The sequence below is a fragment of the Manis pentadactyla genome, chromosome 14 (assembly GCF_030020395.1).
Source record: "Manis pentadactyla isolate mManPen7 chromosome 14, mManPen7.hap1, whole genome shotgun sequence".
Taxonomy (NCBI): domain Eukaryota; kingdom Metazoa; phylum Chordata; class Mammalia; order Pholidota; family Manidae; genus Manis; species Manis pentadactyla.
The window spans coordinates 66,285,855-66,302,264 of record NC_080032.1 but is presented as its reverse complement, the minus strand read 5'-3'; the positions used below and the strand labels follow the sequence as shown (position 1 = coordinate 66,302,264).

Sequence of the window (16,410 nt, the reverse complement as noted above, 5' to 3'; positions counted from 1 at the left end):
CCCATAATAAGTATCATGACAAATCTTACTATCTAAGCTTGTTAGCTTATTGTAAATAGTGTTTTCATAAATTGAAAGCCACTCTTTTTGATCTCCACCTCTTTTCTAAGATCCTCATATTTTTCACATGTATGATTTAATTTGATTCTCCGCTTTTATTATCCCTCATTTTCTCCTCTGCCAATTTTCCTGGTTCTTGAATGTTTTATGGACTTGCAATAACTTGATCATAACTAGGATGTTAAGCCTCATTTAGTGTAAAACTCACCCTTCAAAGCAAGGAATCTGTGGTTGTCCTTCAGTTACCTGACTGTTGTACCCTTTTCTCCTTTTCTTTCTTTTCACCCAAGCCTGAAGGTATTGAGCAAGAAAAGACTTTCACCTCCATGACCTGTGCTTCAGGTAAGTCCATCTTCCCGATCAGTGAGAACCATGCCCACAGGGGTGTGTACCTCAAGTTACAATGAATGTCCATACACGAGGACACTGAGCCCGAGAGAGTGTGTTACCATGGCCTGGGGATACAGATAAGACTAATACTGGGGCTTATTTGGTGAACATTTAGCTTTTACCTCCAAAGCCCAGTGGCTGCTCATTAACCAGGCAGGATGTAGCAGCTAAGAGTGTCACAGGACCAGGCAGAAAGACAGCAGAGTCGTGACACATTTGAATAACAGCAATATTGTTTAAAATAACTGATGATGAAATATATGGCACTTTGTATCCATCTTAATAAAACAATGTTTTCCATGGGAAAAAGCCCACAAAACTGGGACTTCATCATATCATTAAGAAACCATTGCAGCTTTTAAATTACATTGGCAGATAGATATCATTTCTATGTCCATAACGTGGATGACACTGTTCTTGTCATTTGTAAAGAACCAATTCAAGGTATAAGATCAGAGAACAATAAAATTAGAGAGATATATGACTAAATAAAAAAATATATAGATCCCTGCCAGCTCCTAGCCTTCTTTTAGAGAGCTACTATGCACAGCAACACAAAACATGGTCAAGTGAAAGGGGACAGAATTCTGGAGGTCACAGAGAAGAGCTGGAATATTAAAGGTAATATCATAAGTCAAAAGTCTTATCCTTTGGACCCAGGGATCCTGAAGGAGACTATACTCATACTACTATTACTAAATACAATAATAATTACAATAATCATAACTGCTCTCAGGTATTGAGATTTAATATGTTGCAGAGGCTGTCCTAATATGTATGTTTTACATGTATTATTTCATTGAATCATCACATGAGCAAGTTAGATTATGAAGAGGTTATTTGTCCAAGAAGCATAGCTAGCAAGTGGCAGGGTCAGTACCACATGCAGGCCGTGTGGCCACTCCTACCTGCTGCAGTATGTTGCTGTGAAAGATGTCATTCTTTGATATGGGTTGTCTATTTCCAAAGGTACTGAAATATCTAAGCAGTTATCCCTGAAGCTCCCTGCAAATGTGGTCAGAGAATCTGCCAGAGCCTCTTTCTCAGTTTTAGGTGAGTCCTCTTGAACCTAGGAAACTTTGGATAAAAGAGCTGCCATTATACATACTATCTATGTATTTGTGTTCTAAATACCAACTTACTGAGAGTGTCTGTTTCGACTGGAATCCTGGAAGGCTCACTCTCTCTAAATACAAATTTTCCCCTGCCTAAGTGATAAGTATCTGACTCTAAATAGGAAAATAATTTGTCTTCAATAATGTTGGCTACTTATGAACTGAAATTAACCTGACATCTAACCTTTCATGTTCCCCAGGTGACATACTAGGTTCTGCTATGCAAAATATACAGAATCTCCTCCACATGCCCTACGGCTGTGGAGAACAGAACATGGTCCTGTTTGCTCCTAATATCTATGTCTTGAACTATCTGAATGAAACCCAACAGTTGACTCCAGAGATCAAGTCCAAGGCCATTAGCTATCTCATCAGTGGTAAGTGGGACAAAGCAGTTTACTTTGTGACTCTAATAAGACTTTTCCCGATTGAGCTTGAGTCACATCACAAGAGATTAAGCTAATGACAGTGATTTTTGTGGAAATGACAATTTTCCCACTCTCTAATAGGGTGTTGGTCTTTGAAATATCCCTAATAGCCATGAAACTATGGCAGATCCCACACACAGGAGACCATAAAACAATGGTAGATCCTAGAGGTATTAACCTGCACCTACAGGTGCCTTTCTGTAATATTTCTTATACTAACTGAACCTCTCATTCCAGGTTACCAGAGACAGCTGAACTACAAACACCAGGATGGTTCCTATAGCACCTTTGGGGAGCAAAACAGCAGGAATCAGGGCAACACTTGGTAAGGAAAGAAAATCTATTCTGAGTTTCAACTACCAGTTCAAAGTGTGTGCATACATTAGCCTATTTACTTCTTACAACAGTCTTGTGAAGTGAGAGCTATTAACTTCATTTTACAGAGTAGGAAATGATACTCATTGTGGATAATAAATGCCTCTGGTATAAACAACTAATCAGTGACAGAACTCTGAACATTTTGAAGTTGGTTCTTTTTATATCCAATGCACCAAGACACTTTCCTTCCTTGTGTTGCTAATGGACCATTTCAAGTTTGTGGTTGGCCTTCTTCAGCTGTTGCTCAGCACCAAGAAATGCTAGGAACAGGCTAGAAAAATGGTGCCCATTACTCACAGAGTATACTTTGCTACTTTCTACCAGATGACTCTCTGTCTACCTATCTCTATCTATCTGCAAATCATCTATCATCTTTCTATAATCTGTCTGTCTTGAGTAAGTCTGACCACACAGGAAAACAAGAGGAAATTAATGACCTGGAAAGTGGTGGAGGGGCAGGGTGATGTGGAGGGACATATTTACTGAAGCAGGACATTAAAAGAAGCTAGTCCTTTAGAGCATTAGCTGCAGAAGAGAAGAAATCTGTGAAAAGAAATACATGTGGAAAGATTAGAAGGTGAGAGGAAATATCTTAATCACCCAAGGAAACTAGGAGGAATGTGAACCTCTGTAAATATGAGTATAAAATGATGCAGAAATACTTTAGGAAGCAAGAACCATTTAACAACATGTCACAGCAAAACAGAAAGAATATAGAAGCTGCCAGGTTAACACTAAAAGTCTGCAAACTCTCAGGAGTGGCTCACTGACCCTCCTGAAGGTGCCCTGGAGGGAGAGGGAGTCTATGTGTGCAAAACAGAGCATTCAGGTGCCACCTGGAAACAAACGGCCTCGGCACCCACTCTTCCTCCCACCCCAGGCTCACAGCCTTTGTGCTCAAGACTTTCGCCCAGGCTCGAACCTACATCTTCATCGACGAAGCACACATTACCCAAGCCCTCGCCTGGCTCTCCCGAAAACAGAAGGACAATGGCTGTTTCAGGAGCTCTGGGTCACTGCTCAACAATGCCCTTACGGTGAGGTGTTGTGATTACTTATCCTGAGCCTCATGATGCACTGAACTAACCTGCCTGGTGAGGGGAGAAAGCAAGCAAGGAGAAATTGCAATGGTGAAGTATACATAATGTGCGAGATCATCAGGGAAGGAGTATAAATCCTGAAAATTATAGCAAAGAAAAAAATGGTACATTGTGTGAGAATGTTATTTTGCTTTAAAGAGACAGATACTGAAGAGAGTTTCCATGGAATAACAGAATAGAATGTACTAAATTTTGGAAGTAAAATTCATCATTCCCCCACCCCCAACCTTTCTCTCATGTTTACAGGGAGGAGTAGACGATGAAGTGACCCTCTCTGCCTATGTTACTGTTGCCCTTCTGGAGATTCCTCTTCCAGTCACCGTAAGATCCACTTCAATCCCATTTCCTGCCATGAAAACTACAGTCCTGGTGTCTGCAATACTTTCCTGCTAAAAGTCAAGTCTCAACTATCGCTTTTGCTCAATGATGAGGCATCTCTCAGCTAGATAAGCTCTTGAATCAATCCCATTAAGGGGACTTCATACTTGCCCAGGAATGCCCTTGGACTATGTACCAAAGCTAATCCTGAAAAGACAGGTTTTCTAGCCTTATTCTTTAAGACTTAACTACAAAGTTAAGAGATTTAAGATTTTTTTTCAATTTAAATATAGTGGATATCGGGGTGTCTACCTGGCTGGCCGAAAACCATGAATGACATCGGTCAGTCAGCACCCAGCTCAGTTCTTGCTCCATCATCCTCTCATCCTAGTCTGACACCAGCACATCTTTGTCTTTACAGCACCCTGTTATTCGCAGTGCCCTGTTCTGCCTGGAGTCTGCCTGGAACACAGCAAAGGAAGGCACCCACGGGAGCCATCGCTACACCAAGGCACTGCTGGCCTATGCTTTTGCCCTAGCGGGAAACCAAGACAGAAGGAGAGAAATACTAAGCGCTCTTGCTGAGGAAGCTGTGAAAGAAGGTGAGAGGAAATGGTAAAAATCTCCCCCTTCCACTCCCACTGATTCTATAAAAAGAGGAAGAGTATATTCCTGCTGAAAGTAATAGGCTTCATCTGGAATTCCTCAGCCAAGTCACATATTGAGAGATCAGAGCACCTCTTATAAAAATGTCTTCTCTGGGATTGCATATGTTAAACAGCCTGTACCATAATAGACGGCAGGTAAATTATAGAATTCATTCCTACCTGCTAAGACCAATATTTTAGACCATGTGTGTGTGTGTGTGTGTGTATACATAAATATGTGTTATATGAATACAGCATATTCATGTATATTATACATATTATAACTCACATGAAATATGTATACCATCCTACATGTATCTGTCTATATACTTGGATGAAAAGAGGCACAACAAAAAGCCAAACTTAAGGAAACTGCAAAATAGAAGTGCTTTTATCTCTATTTGCTAGGGAGATTATCACAAAAGTCCTCCGACACCAGTAGGTAGACTTTATATTCTGATCTATACTCCAATTCCCAGGAAATACTACTGACCATGAAAGAACACTCCCTGTCATTTTTCTTTTCCACCAATCCAATTAAAATAGCATTTGAGAGATTGTAAGGACGCTCTGTGCTTCCTCTTCCAACAACATTCTTCAAGTTAGGCCCGCGGGCGAAGCCAGCCCAGCACAGAAGTGTGAGTTAGTGAGATTGGGAGCTGATGACATAGGATCTTACTTCATCTCTTCATTATTTTCAGCTCCATACGATATGAATGTGTATTTGCTTATTATCTACCAATAGTTGTAAGTCCCTCCTTTTTCTCACCCTTTAGACAACTCAGTCCACTGGGAGCGAACTCAGAAGCCCAGGGCAGCAGTGGGGTATTTTAAGCAGCCCCGGGCTCCCTCCGCTGAGGTGGAGATGACGTCCTACGCGCTCCTCGCTTACCTCACGGCCCAGCCCGCCCCGACCCCAGAGGAGCTGACCTCTGCAACGCACATTGTGAAGTGGATCACAAAGCAACAGAATTCCCATGGGGGCTTCTCCTCCACCCAGGTCAGGGATTCTCAGATAGTCACCTCCTCCTGATTCTCTTGACACTTGGGAAGCTTGAAAACAGAACAGTTACAAACAAAAGAGAAGAGAAATCATTAAATCTTAGAAGTGTTATTTAGGGATATTTGAAGACAGTGGTAACATGGAGAAAAAGACCTCAGACATTTCCCTCTAAACAATTTTGCTAAACCCTATATTAACATCCTATATCAATTTGGCTACTTAGCATAATCATTCCTCTCTAAAGCTTAGACACATCAGTCAATCGCCACACTCTAGAGTTTCTGGATATCAGTACCATTGATATTTCGGGCCAGATAACTGTTGCTGTGGGGCTGTCCTGGCCATTGTAAGAAGGTTGGAGCCTCTCTGGCCCCTGCTCCCTAGACGTCACTCACACCCTACTCCCAGGTGAGACGAGGCCAAATCGCCCCAGTTGAGAATCAGTGTTCAGAACTACAGACCACGTCTTTAGAATCCTACGTCCTCCAAAGGAACCAGAAAACTGTGTGATTAAAAGAAATGTGACCAAGTAGAGCTCACTTTCATCTTCATAGAATGATCGAAAAATTCTATTAAACTACTCCAAGCAGCTCAGCCTCTCCACCCCTTCCTACCTCCCCTGAGAACTCCCTTCCTACTTCCCCTTTGGACTGATTTTTTTTTTAAAGCTCAAGTTCTTGAAAGTTTCTTCTTTTTTCTTACCACAATTCTGGAAATAATTTACTGATGATATAAATGATGGTGTTAACCAGCCAGAGAATCTGGGGTTTCCCTCTTACACAGATCTTTCAACATTTCAGATGTACATAGTGAATTTTTGTTTTTCAGAGAGATTATGTGGGGAAAATGGAAACAAATGTAAAGGGAAAAAGGAAGTTGGGAAAGTACAATTTGTCTTATACGTTTATTGACAGTCAATATCTCTCATTCTTCCACCTCAATTTACACCAGTCACTATTTTTGTCTTAAAATTCTTAATTTTAGACCTGTTCTTTAAAAGATAGAGGCAAGAGGACAGCTGAGGAGAAAGAACAAGTCCACAGCTTCCAGATACAGAGAACAGTCCCTCAAGCCAGTACCAGTGAAAGTAAATTGTGAGGCTAATTGGCATCAGTAATGTTTTATTTCGTTTGGAGAAACTGTAGAATGACTTTAATTATGCCTGAAAGACAGAGGACAAAAAAAAAGGAAAAGCCATTAGCAGGTGTAGACTGTAATGGGGGGAAGCCAGCATCCCCTGTGGCAGCTCACGCAGATTCGTGGGGGAAATCCCAGCTACCAAAACGGATCCCCTGGGGGCGGGCTCTTTGTTCATCTCTTCCAGGACACAGTGGTGGCTCTCCATGCCCTGTCCAGATACGGAGCAGCCACTTTCACCAGGACTGGGAAGGCCACACAGGTGACCATTCAGGGTTCACGCACCGTTTCCCAAAACTTCCAAGTGGACAGCAGCAGCCGCCTGTTGCTACAGCAGACCCCCTTGCCAGAGCTGCCCGGGGAATACAGCGTAACAGTGACTGGGGAGGGATGCGTGTATCTTCAGGTGAGACTCTGGAGTGATGTTGGAAAGAGCAACTTTAACCTCTCCTACTGAAAGGGAAGCTCTCTTCCTTCCTTCCCAGGCAATTAAGGGGTAAATCTGGAGAAGTTAAATGATGAGAAAGGGGAGTCCCTGGAAAAGGAAGAAACTGATGGTGTAATTGGTGTTCCACAGACGTCCATGAAATACAATATTCTTCCTGAGAAGGAGGACTCCCCATTTGCTCTGAAGGTGTGGACTCTGCCCCAAACTTGTGATGGACCCAAGGCCCACACCCGCTTCCAGGTCTCACTGAATATCAGGTGAGACCTCTGACTGTATCACCCGATCCTGGGTACAAGAGCTACCTGGGACCTTCGGCAATAAATAATATATTTGGAAGCTATGCTATTGATGAATATGATTTGCAATTGACATATCTACCAATAAAGGTAGCCTTTTATGATTATGAAGTGATTCTTTTCTCCAGTAATTTTTTTGTTTTCAAGTTCCAGTAATATTTAAAAGTGAAGTCTGGTCTTAAATCTACCAAATAAAAGAATGTGGGCTTTTCAAGTGTTTTAATCAATTCCTACTTTATTCTTAAACTAATTTTTGTTCAACTCATTGCTAAAGGATAAATTGTTTTCCTTAAAGATTTGTTCTTTAAGTTGAAGAAAGCTTTCCTTACCTCTTCTGAATAATTAAATTATTTTTCTAATCAAATGGATAAATAACAAATGTTAATATTAAATAAAAAATATACATTAAATATAAAATACAGAAATTGCCCTATCGTAACCCATCAAAAACTCTACAGGATTCCTAAGAAAACATAGCAGCAAATGATACTGCTATGTATCTAATACTAATGGTATTGATACTATAAAACAAATCATATTTCAGAGAGCCAACCTAATTATTAAACATCAGTTTATTCAAAGTATAAAGCATAAGAGTCTATATCTGATCTCTCAGTACTCTGAAGTATCTCTGGAGAGACATGCTACATTCAGATTGACCAAAAATGTAAAAGTTATACATACTAAATAGAAAATGAATAGTACAGATGGAGTGTCCAAAAGCTGTCAGTGTGATAAAAATGCAGATTACCAAGCTCCACTCCCAAAGATTCTGATTTAATCATTTTGGACTAAGGCTTCAACATCTATGATTTTAGTAATTCAGGGTCCCAAAAATCAATATCACACATCGAGGGAACACACATTTCTATGGATAGTAATATTAGGGAAAACTTCATGAAGATGGACAGGTTTATGGTGGGGCTTGAAGGAAAACAGCTGGCTTTCTATCACAAACCAAACCCTAACTCTGTTCTTCTTTGACACTACAGTTACACAGGGAGCCGCCCCGTCTCCAATATGGTGATTGTTGATGTAAAGATGGTATCTGGTTTTATTCCCTTGAAACCAACAGTAAAAATGGTAGGTATATTTTAAGCCTAGTAGATTTCATGCAAAGATCTGTATCTTCAAACAGAGACCATGCCGGCAATCAAAGCCCCATCAATATCACCCGGCCTCAAAAAAATATTTTTTCCAAACTCAGGAAATTAAATTTATTATTTATCTCTCAGCTAAGAGACTTCTGTGATACCAGAGAAATACATGAGTGCCTATCCTTAAGTAACTCACAGTCTAGTTAGGGATTTAAAGCACATGGGCCTGTAACAGTAAAATCACAATACAAGACAGACGATGATTAATTACCAAATGGACTTCAGCAATGATAAAATCAGTATGAGCTAGAATCATCAAAGATGCCAGAGGGTCCAATGTGATACTTGGATATTGAAACATGGCAGAAATCCTGATTTCTCAAAATACCTGGCTTTCTTCTCTTCATAGAAAGCCAGAAGGTTTTTCCACAGTCGAGTCATGACAGCACTGAAGCCTGTCTCCAAAATGGGATTCTTTCCCCTCCCCAACGTTTTCTATTTCTAATGCATCCTAGCTATTTAATCATGAAGACGACTTATAGGAATTCTACTCTCACATTGTTTGGAGAAAAAACATTTGTCTCTTACTACCATCTACTCTGGTTCTCTAACTTTCTGAGTTCTCTAATTTTCTTCAGCTTGAAAGATGTAGCCATGTGAGCAGGACAGATATGAGCAATAACCACGTCCTCATTTACATGGAACAGGTAAGAGCACTGACGTTCTGCATGTCGGTGGCCTAAGTTCATCTCTTCACTAGAAAACAAGTAGTATGAGGAAAGCAATACTTAGTAGTGCCCTTCCAGAAAGTGCCTCTATTCTAATGAGAATTAAAGAGAAATCTTTTAAATGCATGAAGTATTCTGCTCTCTTTTTAATTATGTTAAAATTGGAATTTGAGTATTTCTATGAAATTTCAAGTAGAAAATCAATAGAATAAAAGGTTTCTTGCATCTGTCTGTTACTTTAAGACCTCCCTCACCAAAAGAATAAATAAACCACAGTGGTTGATTAGTGATAGTGTTAGATTAATAGATACATTTATGATGGTGTTAACTTTCTGGTATGTCACTATATGAAATAAAATGTAGATCTCGAGAATATCTTCAAATCTGACTATAACGCAAAGGGAATGTTCTTACCTAGCTACACAAAAAGAATAATTTGATATTATAATTACAAATGGTACAAAGCCAGTCTCTGCATCCTAGAAAATATTCACATAGGCCCAGAGAGTTCATCTCATACTGACAACTACAGAGAATATGGATTGTCTCAGTTGTTTAGGAGAAAATCTGGAGAATTTTGTTCGTGGTAAAGTATTCCCAAGGTTGCATTCTGAAATCCTTCTTGACACCCACAAATGTTTGCTCACCTAAATGACATGGCATGGGTTCATAAGAGTCAGAGAACAATAAAAAAAATATGTTTTAGTTAAGAAAGAGAAAGAGGCTTTCTTAGCCTCTTGATTACTTCCACTTTTCTTCTTAGGTGACAAATCAGACACTCAGCTTTTCCTTCACGGTTCTGCAAGACATTCCAGTAAGAGATCTAAAGCCAGCAACTATTAAAGTCTACGATTACTATGAGACAGGTGAGTGAGAGAAAACTGCGACAATTAAATTATCTCAGCCCAGAGCCAAGAAATACATTCGTATTGTGACAATACATCCTGCTTTGTGTCCATTTAGGCAATACAATATCTATTTGTTTCTTTCCTCTAAGATACATCCCATTAGAAACCACTTAAAGAACAAATTACTTATTATTTATCAATACAAAAACCAAAAAATTTTAAAAGAAGGATATCTGGTCACCATTCTTCAATAGTTTGGAGACACAGAGAATATAATGCTTATGAACAGATAGCATAAGGAAAGGTAGCTAATGACAAATGAGTGTTAGGAGATGAGTGATTAGAAGGTGGGAGGTGAAAAAGCACCTTGAGGCTGGCGCTCAATGAAGATCTCAGCTGGATCCTGAAGGGCGAGTAAAACTTCTACAGTAAACAGAAGTAGGAAGCGCTTCGGGCTGGAGCAGTGATCTTAGAAAAGGAATTAAGGAAGCAAAATGGACCAAGTGGGTAGAAACAGAGAGTTCATGGAAGAGAGAATTACAAGTTAATGCAATGATGGAAATTGTCCTAAGTATTTAAAATTTGAACAGCTACTATCAGAACAAGCTTCAACCTCCCCCATGCTCCCAATCCGGAGAAAAAGAATACAGATATTTCAACTACCCTGTTCAACTCTGGTGTATTTACATGGTGTTTTAACAATCCTGATCTGATGTACTTCTCTTCAAAAGTAAAGTGAATAGACTTCACACGGCCTCTGGTTCACAGATCTTTTTGTATCTCCTTCCCCATGATTCTTTCAGACGAGACTGCTATTGCTGCGTACTCTGCCCCCTGCAGCGTAGGTAAGAGGTCACAGGCGTCGCCAGCATCATACCCCATTAACTTTGCTCCCCCACATTCCTCTGAACTTAAACTTTTCTACACGTCTCTTCCTAGACTGGAGAGGTTTCATGTAGCACATTCTCACACAAAGAGAAAATTTCAGAGGAGTGGAAATTGGAGGCAGACTCTCCAGTTTCAGATATTTACTCCACTATCAGAGAAGTCAATGAGCCTTGTTTATTTGTGTGTTTGTAGGATAACCATCATTAATAAACACTTCACATCACAGCTGATTGATTTCCTTCAGCCAAAGGATCAACTAGCTATGATTCTTCTTCCAAGTCTAGGCTAATATCCATTCTTGTAAATGAAGTCTCACTGGAACAGAGCCACACTCATTATATATTACTGTTTCCTAAGGCTGCTGTCACAAGTTGAGTCGTTATGACATAAACCATATGTCTCCCAAAGTCTGAAGTATATTTATCATCTGGCCTTTCACAGAAAAAGTTTGCTGTCCCCTGCTTTAGCCCTCTCTGCTGCCCAGGCTCAGCTGAGGGAGTAGTCCTCAGGAAACCCCACGGTCTTTTTATATTTCTCTTCTCTCCACAGATTCAGAGCATGAAAATGCTTGAGGACTGTATTTAGGCCAAGTATTTTGCTGGGTTCCCTGTCCTATACTTCCATTTAGAAGGAATGGAGTTGTTTTCCTCTGTAAAACTGACATCAAAAAGGCTTGTTAAATAAATATGTATTTCTGGTCAAGCTATCATTTGTTCCATCATTCATTCATCAAACATTAATATCATGTTGATCTAATTAGTTTAATTGTTTCAAATAATGTGAAGAATATAGATGTGTAACATATCTGCTGGTATTCCAGCTGTGGATATAAAATATAAAGTCAAATAGAGAGTAACTGAAAAGAGTTTATGTCCTGAAATACCTTAGGAAGAAAAATCATTCATTGGTCTAGCAAGTCTTCATTTACAAGCTGGAGAGAAGAGTAAATATTATTGATAAGTCACTAGGAAGGCATAAATATTTCTTGAGAAGAAACAAGAAATATTTTTGTCCCTATGCAGTTCATCTTTAACACACTAATTTGAAAGCGCATCTTCATCCTACACTACACTCCCACATGTTCTGGTGGATATTTCTGGGACTTCTGGTCTGTTTCTGTGGTCTCTCCATGCTTCCGTGTGCCAAGACCACACTGTTTTAATATCAAGACTTTAAAAAATGTTTTAGTGTCTCATAGGGCTAATTCCTGCTTATGGCATTTATTTTTCTGAGTTTTCTCAGCTATGTCTTTTATTTTTCTACCTGAACTTTTAGAATCTGCTTCTTTATTTAAAAGTTGAGTATTTTACTGGAATGTCATCCAATGTGCACATTTACTTAGGGAGAATTGTCAGCTTTTTTAGATTGGCCTCCTATCCAAGAACAGGGTGTGTTTTGTGTTTTATTTTTAATTTTAATTTTTTTCTTTGTGTGTGTGCATTTGTACAACACACTGATGCAACAATTATATACTTTTCAAAATGCTCACCACGATAAGTTTAGTTACCATTTGTCATGGGACAAAGTTGTTACAATATTATTTACTATATTCCTTATGCTGTTTAATTTTTCATTTTTTCAAGTCTTGTGTGTTCTTCAGTGTTGTTTTAAAGTTCTTTTTTCATATGATTTATACACATTTCTTGTTCTTTTTTCTAGGTATTTTGTTGTATTCTTAGTGAAAATGTATAATGGTCTTTTTATTATCTAAACCACCAGTTGTCTATAAAAATATTATGGGTTTCCCTTTTATTGGTATAATTTAGATACTATAAACTTTACAAATATTAAGAGCACAGCTTGGTAAGTTTTTATGATTAAATCTTAGAGAACATTTCAGAATCCCAGAAAGGCTTCACATGCCTTCTTCCAGAAAATATTCATCTCCACACCCAAGGTAGCAAATATATTCTGACTTTTGTTGCCTTAGATTAGTTTTGCCTCTTTGAGAACTTCATGCATGTAGAATCAGACAGAATGCAGTCTTTTTTCCCTGACTTCTTCCACTCAGCTCCATGCCTATGAGATGATTCCATACTGTTGAGTATATATGTAGCTTCGTATTTTTTAATGCTGGAAATATTCCATTGTATGAACATAACACAGTTTATTTTCCCATACTACAATTGGATAAATGGGGTTTTTTTGTTTTAGCTATTACAAATAAATCTGCCACAAACATTCTTGTCTCTTGGTGGATACATGCCCCCATTTGTCTTGAGCAGAACTATAAGGTCATAGGCATGTGTCACAGGTCACAGGCATACCTGTGCTAACACTACAAATAGTTCTCCAGAGTGGTTGCACCAATCTGCTCTGCCACCAGCAGTGCACACGAGTTTATGCTGTTCCACATCCTTACCAACACTTAGTACCTCTGTGCATTAAAATGTAGCCATTCTTCTAGGTGTATAGTGGTATTGCATTAAATTTTAATTTGCATTTCCTAATAATGTAGAACAAGTTCTTATATATTTAATATCCATTTGGATATTCTCTCATGAAAAGTGTCCATTAAAGTTGCTTTTACCTATTTTTTATTAGATTATGTGTTTTATTTCTTACTGATTTGTAGGAGTTTCTTTGTATATTCTGGGTATATATTTATTGTCAGTTACATGCACTGCAAGAAACTTTTCCCTTGCCTTTTTGCTGACCTTATGATATCTAGATGAATAAATGTTCTTAATTCTACTGAAGTTTAATAATCCACCATAAAGCCCCTAGTGATTTGCATCTGCCTTACGTGCAAACAAACACTCATCCAGGCTCCTGTTCTAACGTCTGTTGTCTCATCATATTACACATCAATCTGAGGCTTGAAATCCAGGACCTTGTCATCTGTTTCAGGTCCAAGTACAGATGAGGCTCCTTGAGGCTGTCTGCCTGAAGTACAGTTCCTCAAGCATAGTTTCTTTCCATCTGAAGACCTGTGAACAAAGAGAAAACTTACCTGCTTCCACACTGCAGGGGACAATCATAGGATCGTGGTCACAGACACTTCTGCTCGAAAACGTGGAGACAGGAGGCACATGTTAGCTACTGGTCTGTAGCCATTCTGAAATCCAGCCAGGCACACACCCAGTTCTCTGATCAGGGTTCAGTCTTGTCCATAGTCTTGCTCGCTCCCTCAGAGTTGTTCTCTATGCCTCCGAGGTCCACTCTACACTCTAATTGATCCTCTCTTTCCCATAAGAAAGGGCATATATTTTCAGTTGAGTTGTGTTTTCAATGGTCTTCCTTCCTATAGAACTTTGAGGGCTCTGAAATCTCTGAAGTCTATTCATTTTAAACTGCCTCTGTCCTCTGAGTCTGGCAGTGCCTCTGTTAATGCAATTCTCTTCTAAAATGTTGTGGGTTTCCCATCAATCTTAGTCAGATTTATTCCATGAGACAAAGCAACACCCGCAAACCTCTCCAACATAGGTGCTTCTCTATTATAGGCTACCTGTGAGGCTGCTGCAGACAAGATAATTAGAATTCCTATTGTCAGGCAAATATGATCTAAGAGGAATACCCTTTAATTTCTTAGAAGTCATTTTTATTTCTACCTGAGAATACCTGCTAGGCATACTGTTATTATTTCTGAATCTTAATGTAAGATGCTATCATCAAAACTTTGACTTCAATTTTACCCCAAGGCCACAAATATTTTTCTGGATTTGATTTTTCTCATGATACTTAGAAATAAATGTAGAAGAAACTCTAAAATATTAATAAGGAATACAAAAAAAAACTTGAACAAATGTTAAAACATACTATATTTTTGAATAGGTTAAGTTAGCATCAAAGTAATGTCAATTCTCCCTAATTTTATGTAATCTTAATTAAAATCACAACATTTTTAAAACCAGAGATGTTGATTCTAAAATTCATATGAAAAATAAGCATGAAAAGACATAAGCATATGTGAAATAATGGAGAAAGAGAGAGGGAGAGATCTGCCCCCATGTCCTCACACAGAACTCTTAAATTCTTTGGAGGTCTTTTGATACATTTGAAAACAAAATTAAACAAAGTAAATTTGAATATTGAATAGGCTTTATTAAACAACTCATGAATCAGGCAGCATTCCCTCTAGCAAGTAGAGAGATGCTCCAAAGGGCTACAGAAAGGGGAGGCTTTTTAAGGCAGGACAAGGACATCATAAGCCGAAAAAAGGATTATTTTGGGTGGTCACCTTCCTCAGGGAGATAGAGAGGGTACAAGTAACATATTACCTCATTGATACTGACTAGAAAATTCCTGACTGACTATATTTCTAAGGGAGGTTGAAACTGCACTTAGGTGAGGCATTAAGCCCCAGTTTGGTGACTTGGCCTAGCAGAAGTAACACCATGTCGGGCCTGTGGTTTTCTGTTTTGCAGTTTTCATGAGGCAACTTTTATAGGTGGGCATCTGGATAGCTTCAGGGTGGGGACTGGTCACCAGAAAGAGCAAGCCATGATCAGAAACTATTCCTGCCCACGAATAATGATTCCCAGCTCTGTACCCCAATGTTCTGGGCTGCTGTGCCCCCCACAGTCTTTCTTACGTATGTATAATTCTTCATTCAGTCGGGTTGATTTGCAAGAAAGTTAGAACTCTCCAGCAACCTGATGACGTCCCTTTTATTTTCAGCCCTTCTGTGGATTTCTTCCTCTGCTTTCAGCACCCTTTAAATGGGTCATTAGGAAAAGGAAAGGAGGGAAATTGATGAACATTTGATGCAGAACCCACTTATGTTTCAATTGCTGTCCTCGTGATCAGAGAATTTTCAACATATACAATATTTTGGGGGAGGAATTTTGTCCATTCACTTCTTATTTTTATTTTATGGAGGTTTTCTTTTCTTCTTTTTTGGAGGGGGTTAGGAAAATTAAACATTGATGTAATTTTATGCTTGCATAGTATTTTAAACATCTCAAATACTTTGTATCTCATTTTATCTAAACTGTTTCAGAGAAAATGATAAAAGCCATGTAAGAAACCATTCTTGTTTATCTTCTTATAGACCAGAATTAAAAGGCACAGTCCTTTACTTGGAAAACTAGTAAAAACTTGGGAATCTTGGAAGAAATGTTTAAAGATGATCCAAAAAATCTGAATTAGAATATGAGAAGGAACTTTGTAAGAAACAAGGTTTCTCAATCACAGAGATTAGATGGGACAACAGTTGGGAGGACAAGAGGGCAGGTCAGCCAGAAGTCTGAGAAATTCCCTCCCTAATCCAGACCACCTGTTTATTTCACCTTCATGTTTTCAAAAAGAGAGGAATCAACTGTGTGCTAGTTCGATGCATATAGCATATTTATCACCATGCATTTTGATCCCTTTCATATAAGGTCAAGTATTGCTGACCCACTTTTATATAAGGAGTGGGAGAAATAAGAAACAGAGATTAAGGCATTTCCCAACATCTCCCTGTTCCCAGAAAAACAGCTAAATCTCTTAATGCTAGTGCTCTTTATTGAATCCTGGGATTAAAATTCCAGATTTCCCAGACCACATTTTTGTTTGAACAAGCAGTAAAAAGGCATGTGGAGCAGT

At 38.9% G+C, this 16,410-nt stretch overlaps 1 protein-coding gene across 1 annotated transcript in view; it reads left to right on the top strand.

Annotated features, from left to right (window-relative positions):
- PZP (pregnancy zone protein) overlaps positions 1-16,410 on the top strand; it is an 81,035-nt gene that overhangs the window by 47,390 nt on the left and 17,235 nt on the right. Inside the window, exons 22-35 of the mRNA XM_057491282.1 lie at positions 351-402; positions 1,420-1,503; positions 1,766-1,942; positions 2,231-2,318; positions 3,252-3,408; positions 3,718-3,792; positions 4,211-4,391; positions 5,213-5,436; positions 6,764-6,982; positions 7,154-7,281; positions 8,313-8,403; positions 9,056-9,124; positions 9,909-10,011; positions 10,797-10,941. Of these exons, the coding sequence (XP_057347265.1) occupies positions 351-402; positions 1,420-1,503; positions 1,766-1,942; positions 2,231-2,318; positions 3,252-3,408; positions 3,718-3,792; positions 4,211-4,391; positions 5,213-5,436; positions 6,764-6,982; positions 7,154-7,281; positions 8,313-8,403; positions 9,056-9,124; positions 9,909-10,011; positions 10,797-10,941 (1,793 nt within the window). The remainder of the gene's footprint in view (positions 1-350; positions 403-1,419; positions 1,504-1,765; positions 1,943-2,230; positions 2,319-3,251; positions 3,409-3,717; positions 3,793-4,210; positions 4,392-5,212; positions 5,437-6,763; positions 6,983-7,153; positions 7,282-8,312; positions 8,404-9,055; positions 9,125-9,908; positions 10,012-10,796; positions 10,942-16,410) is intronic.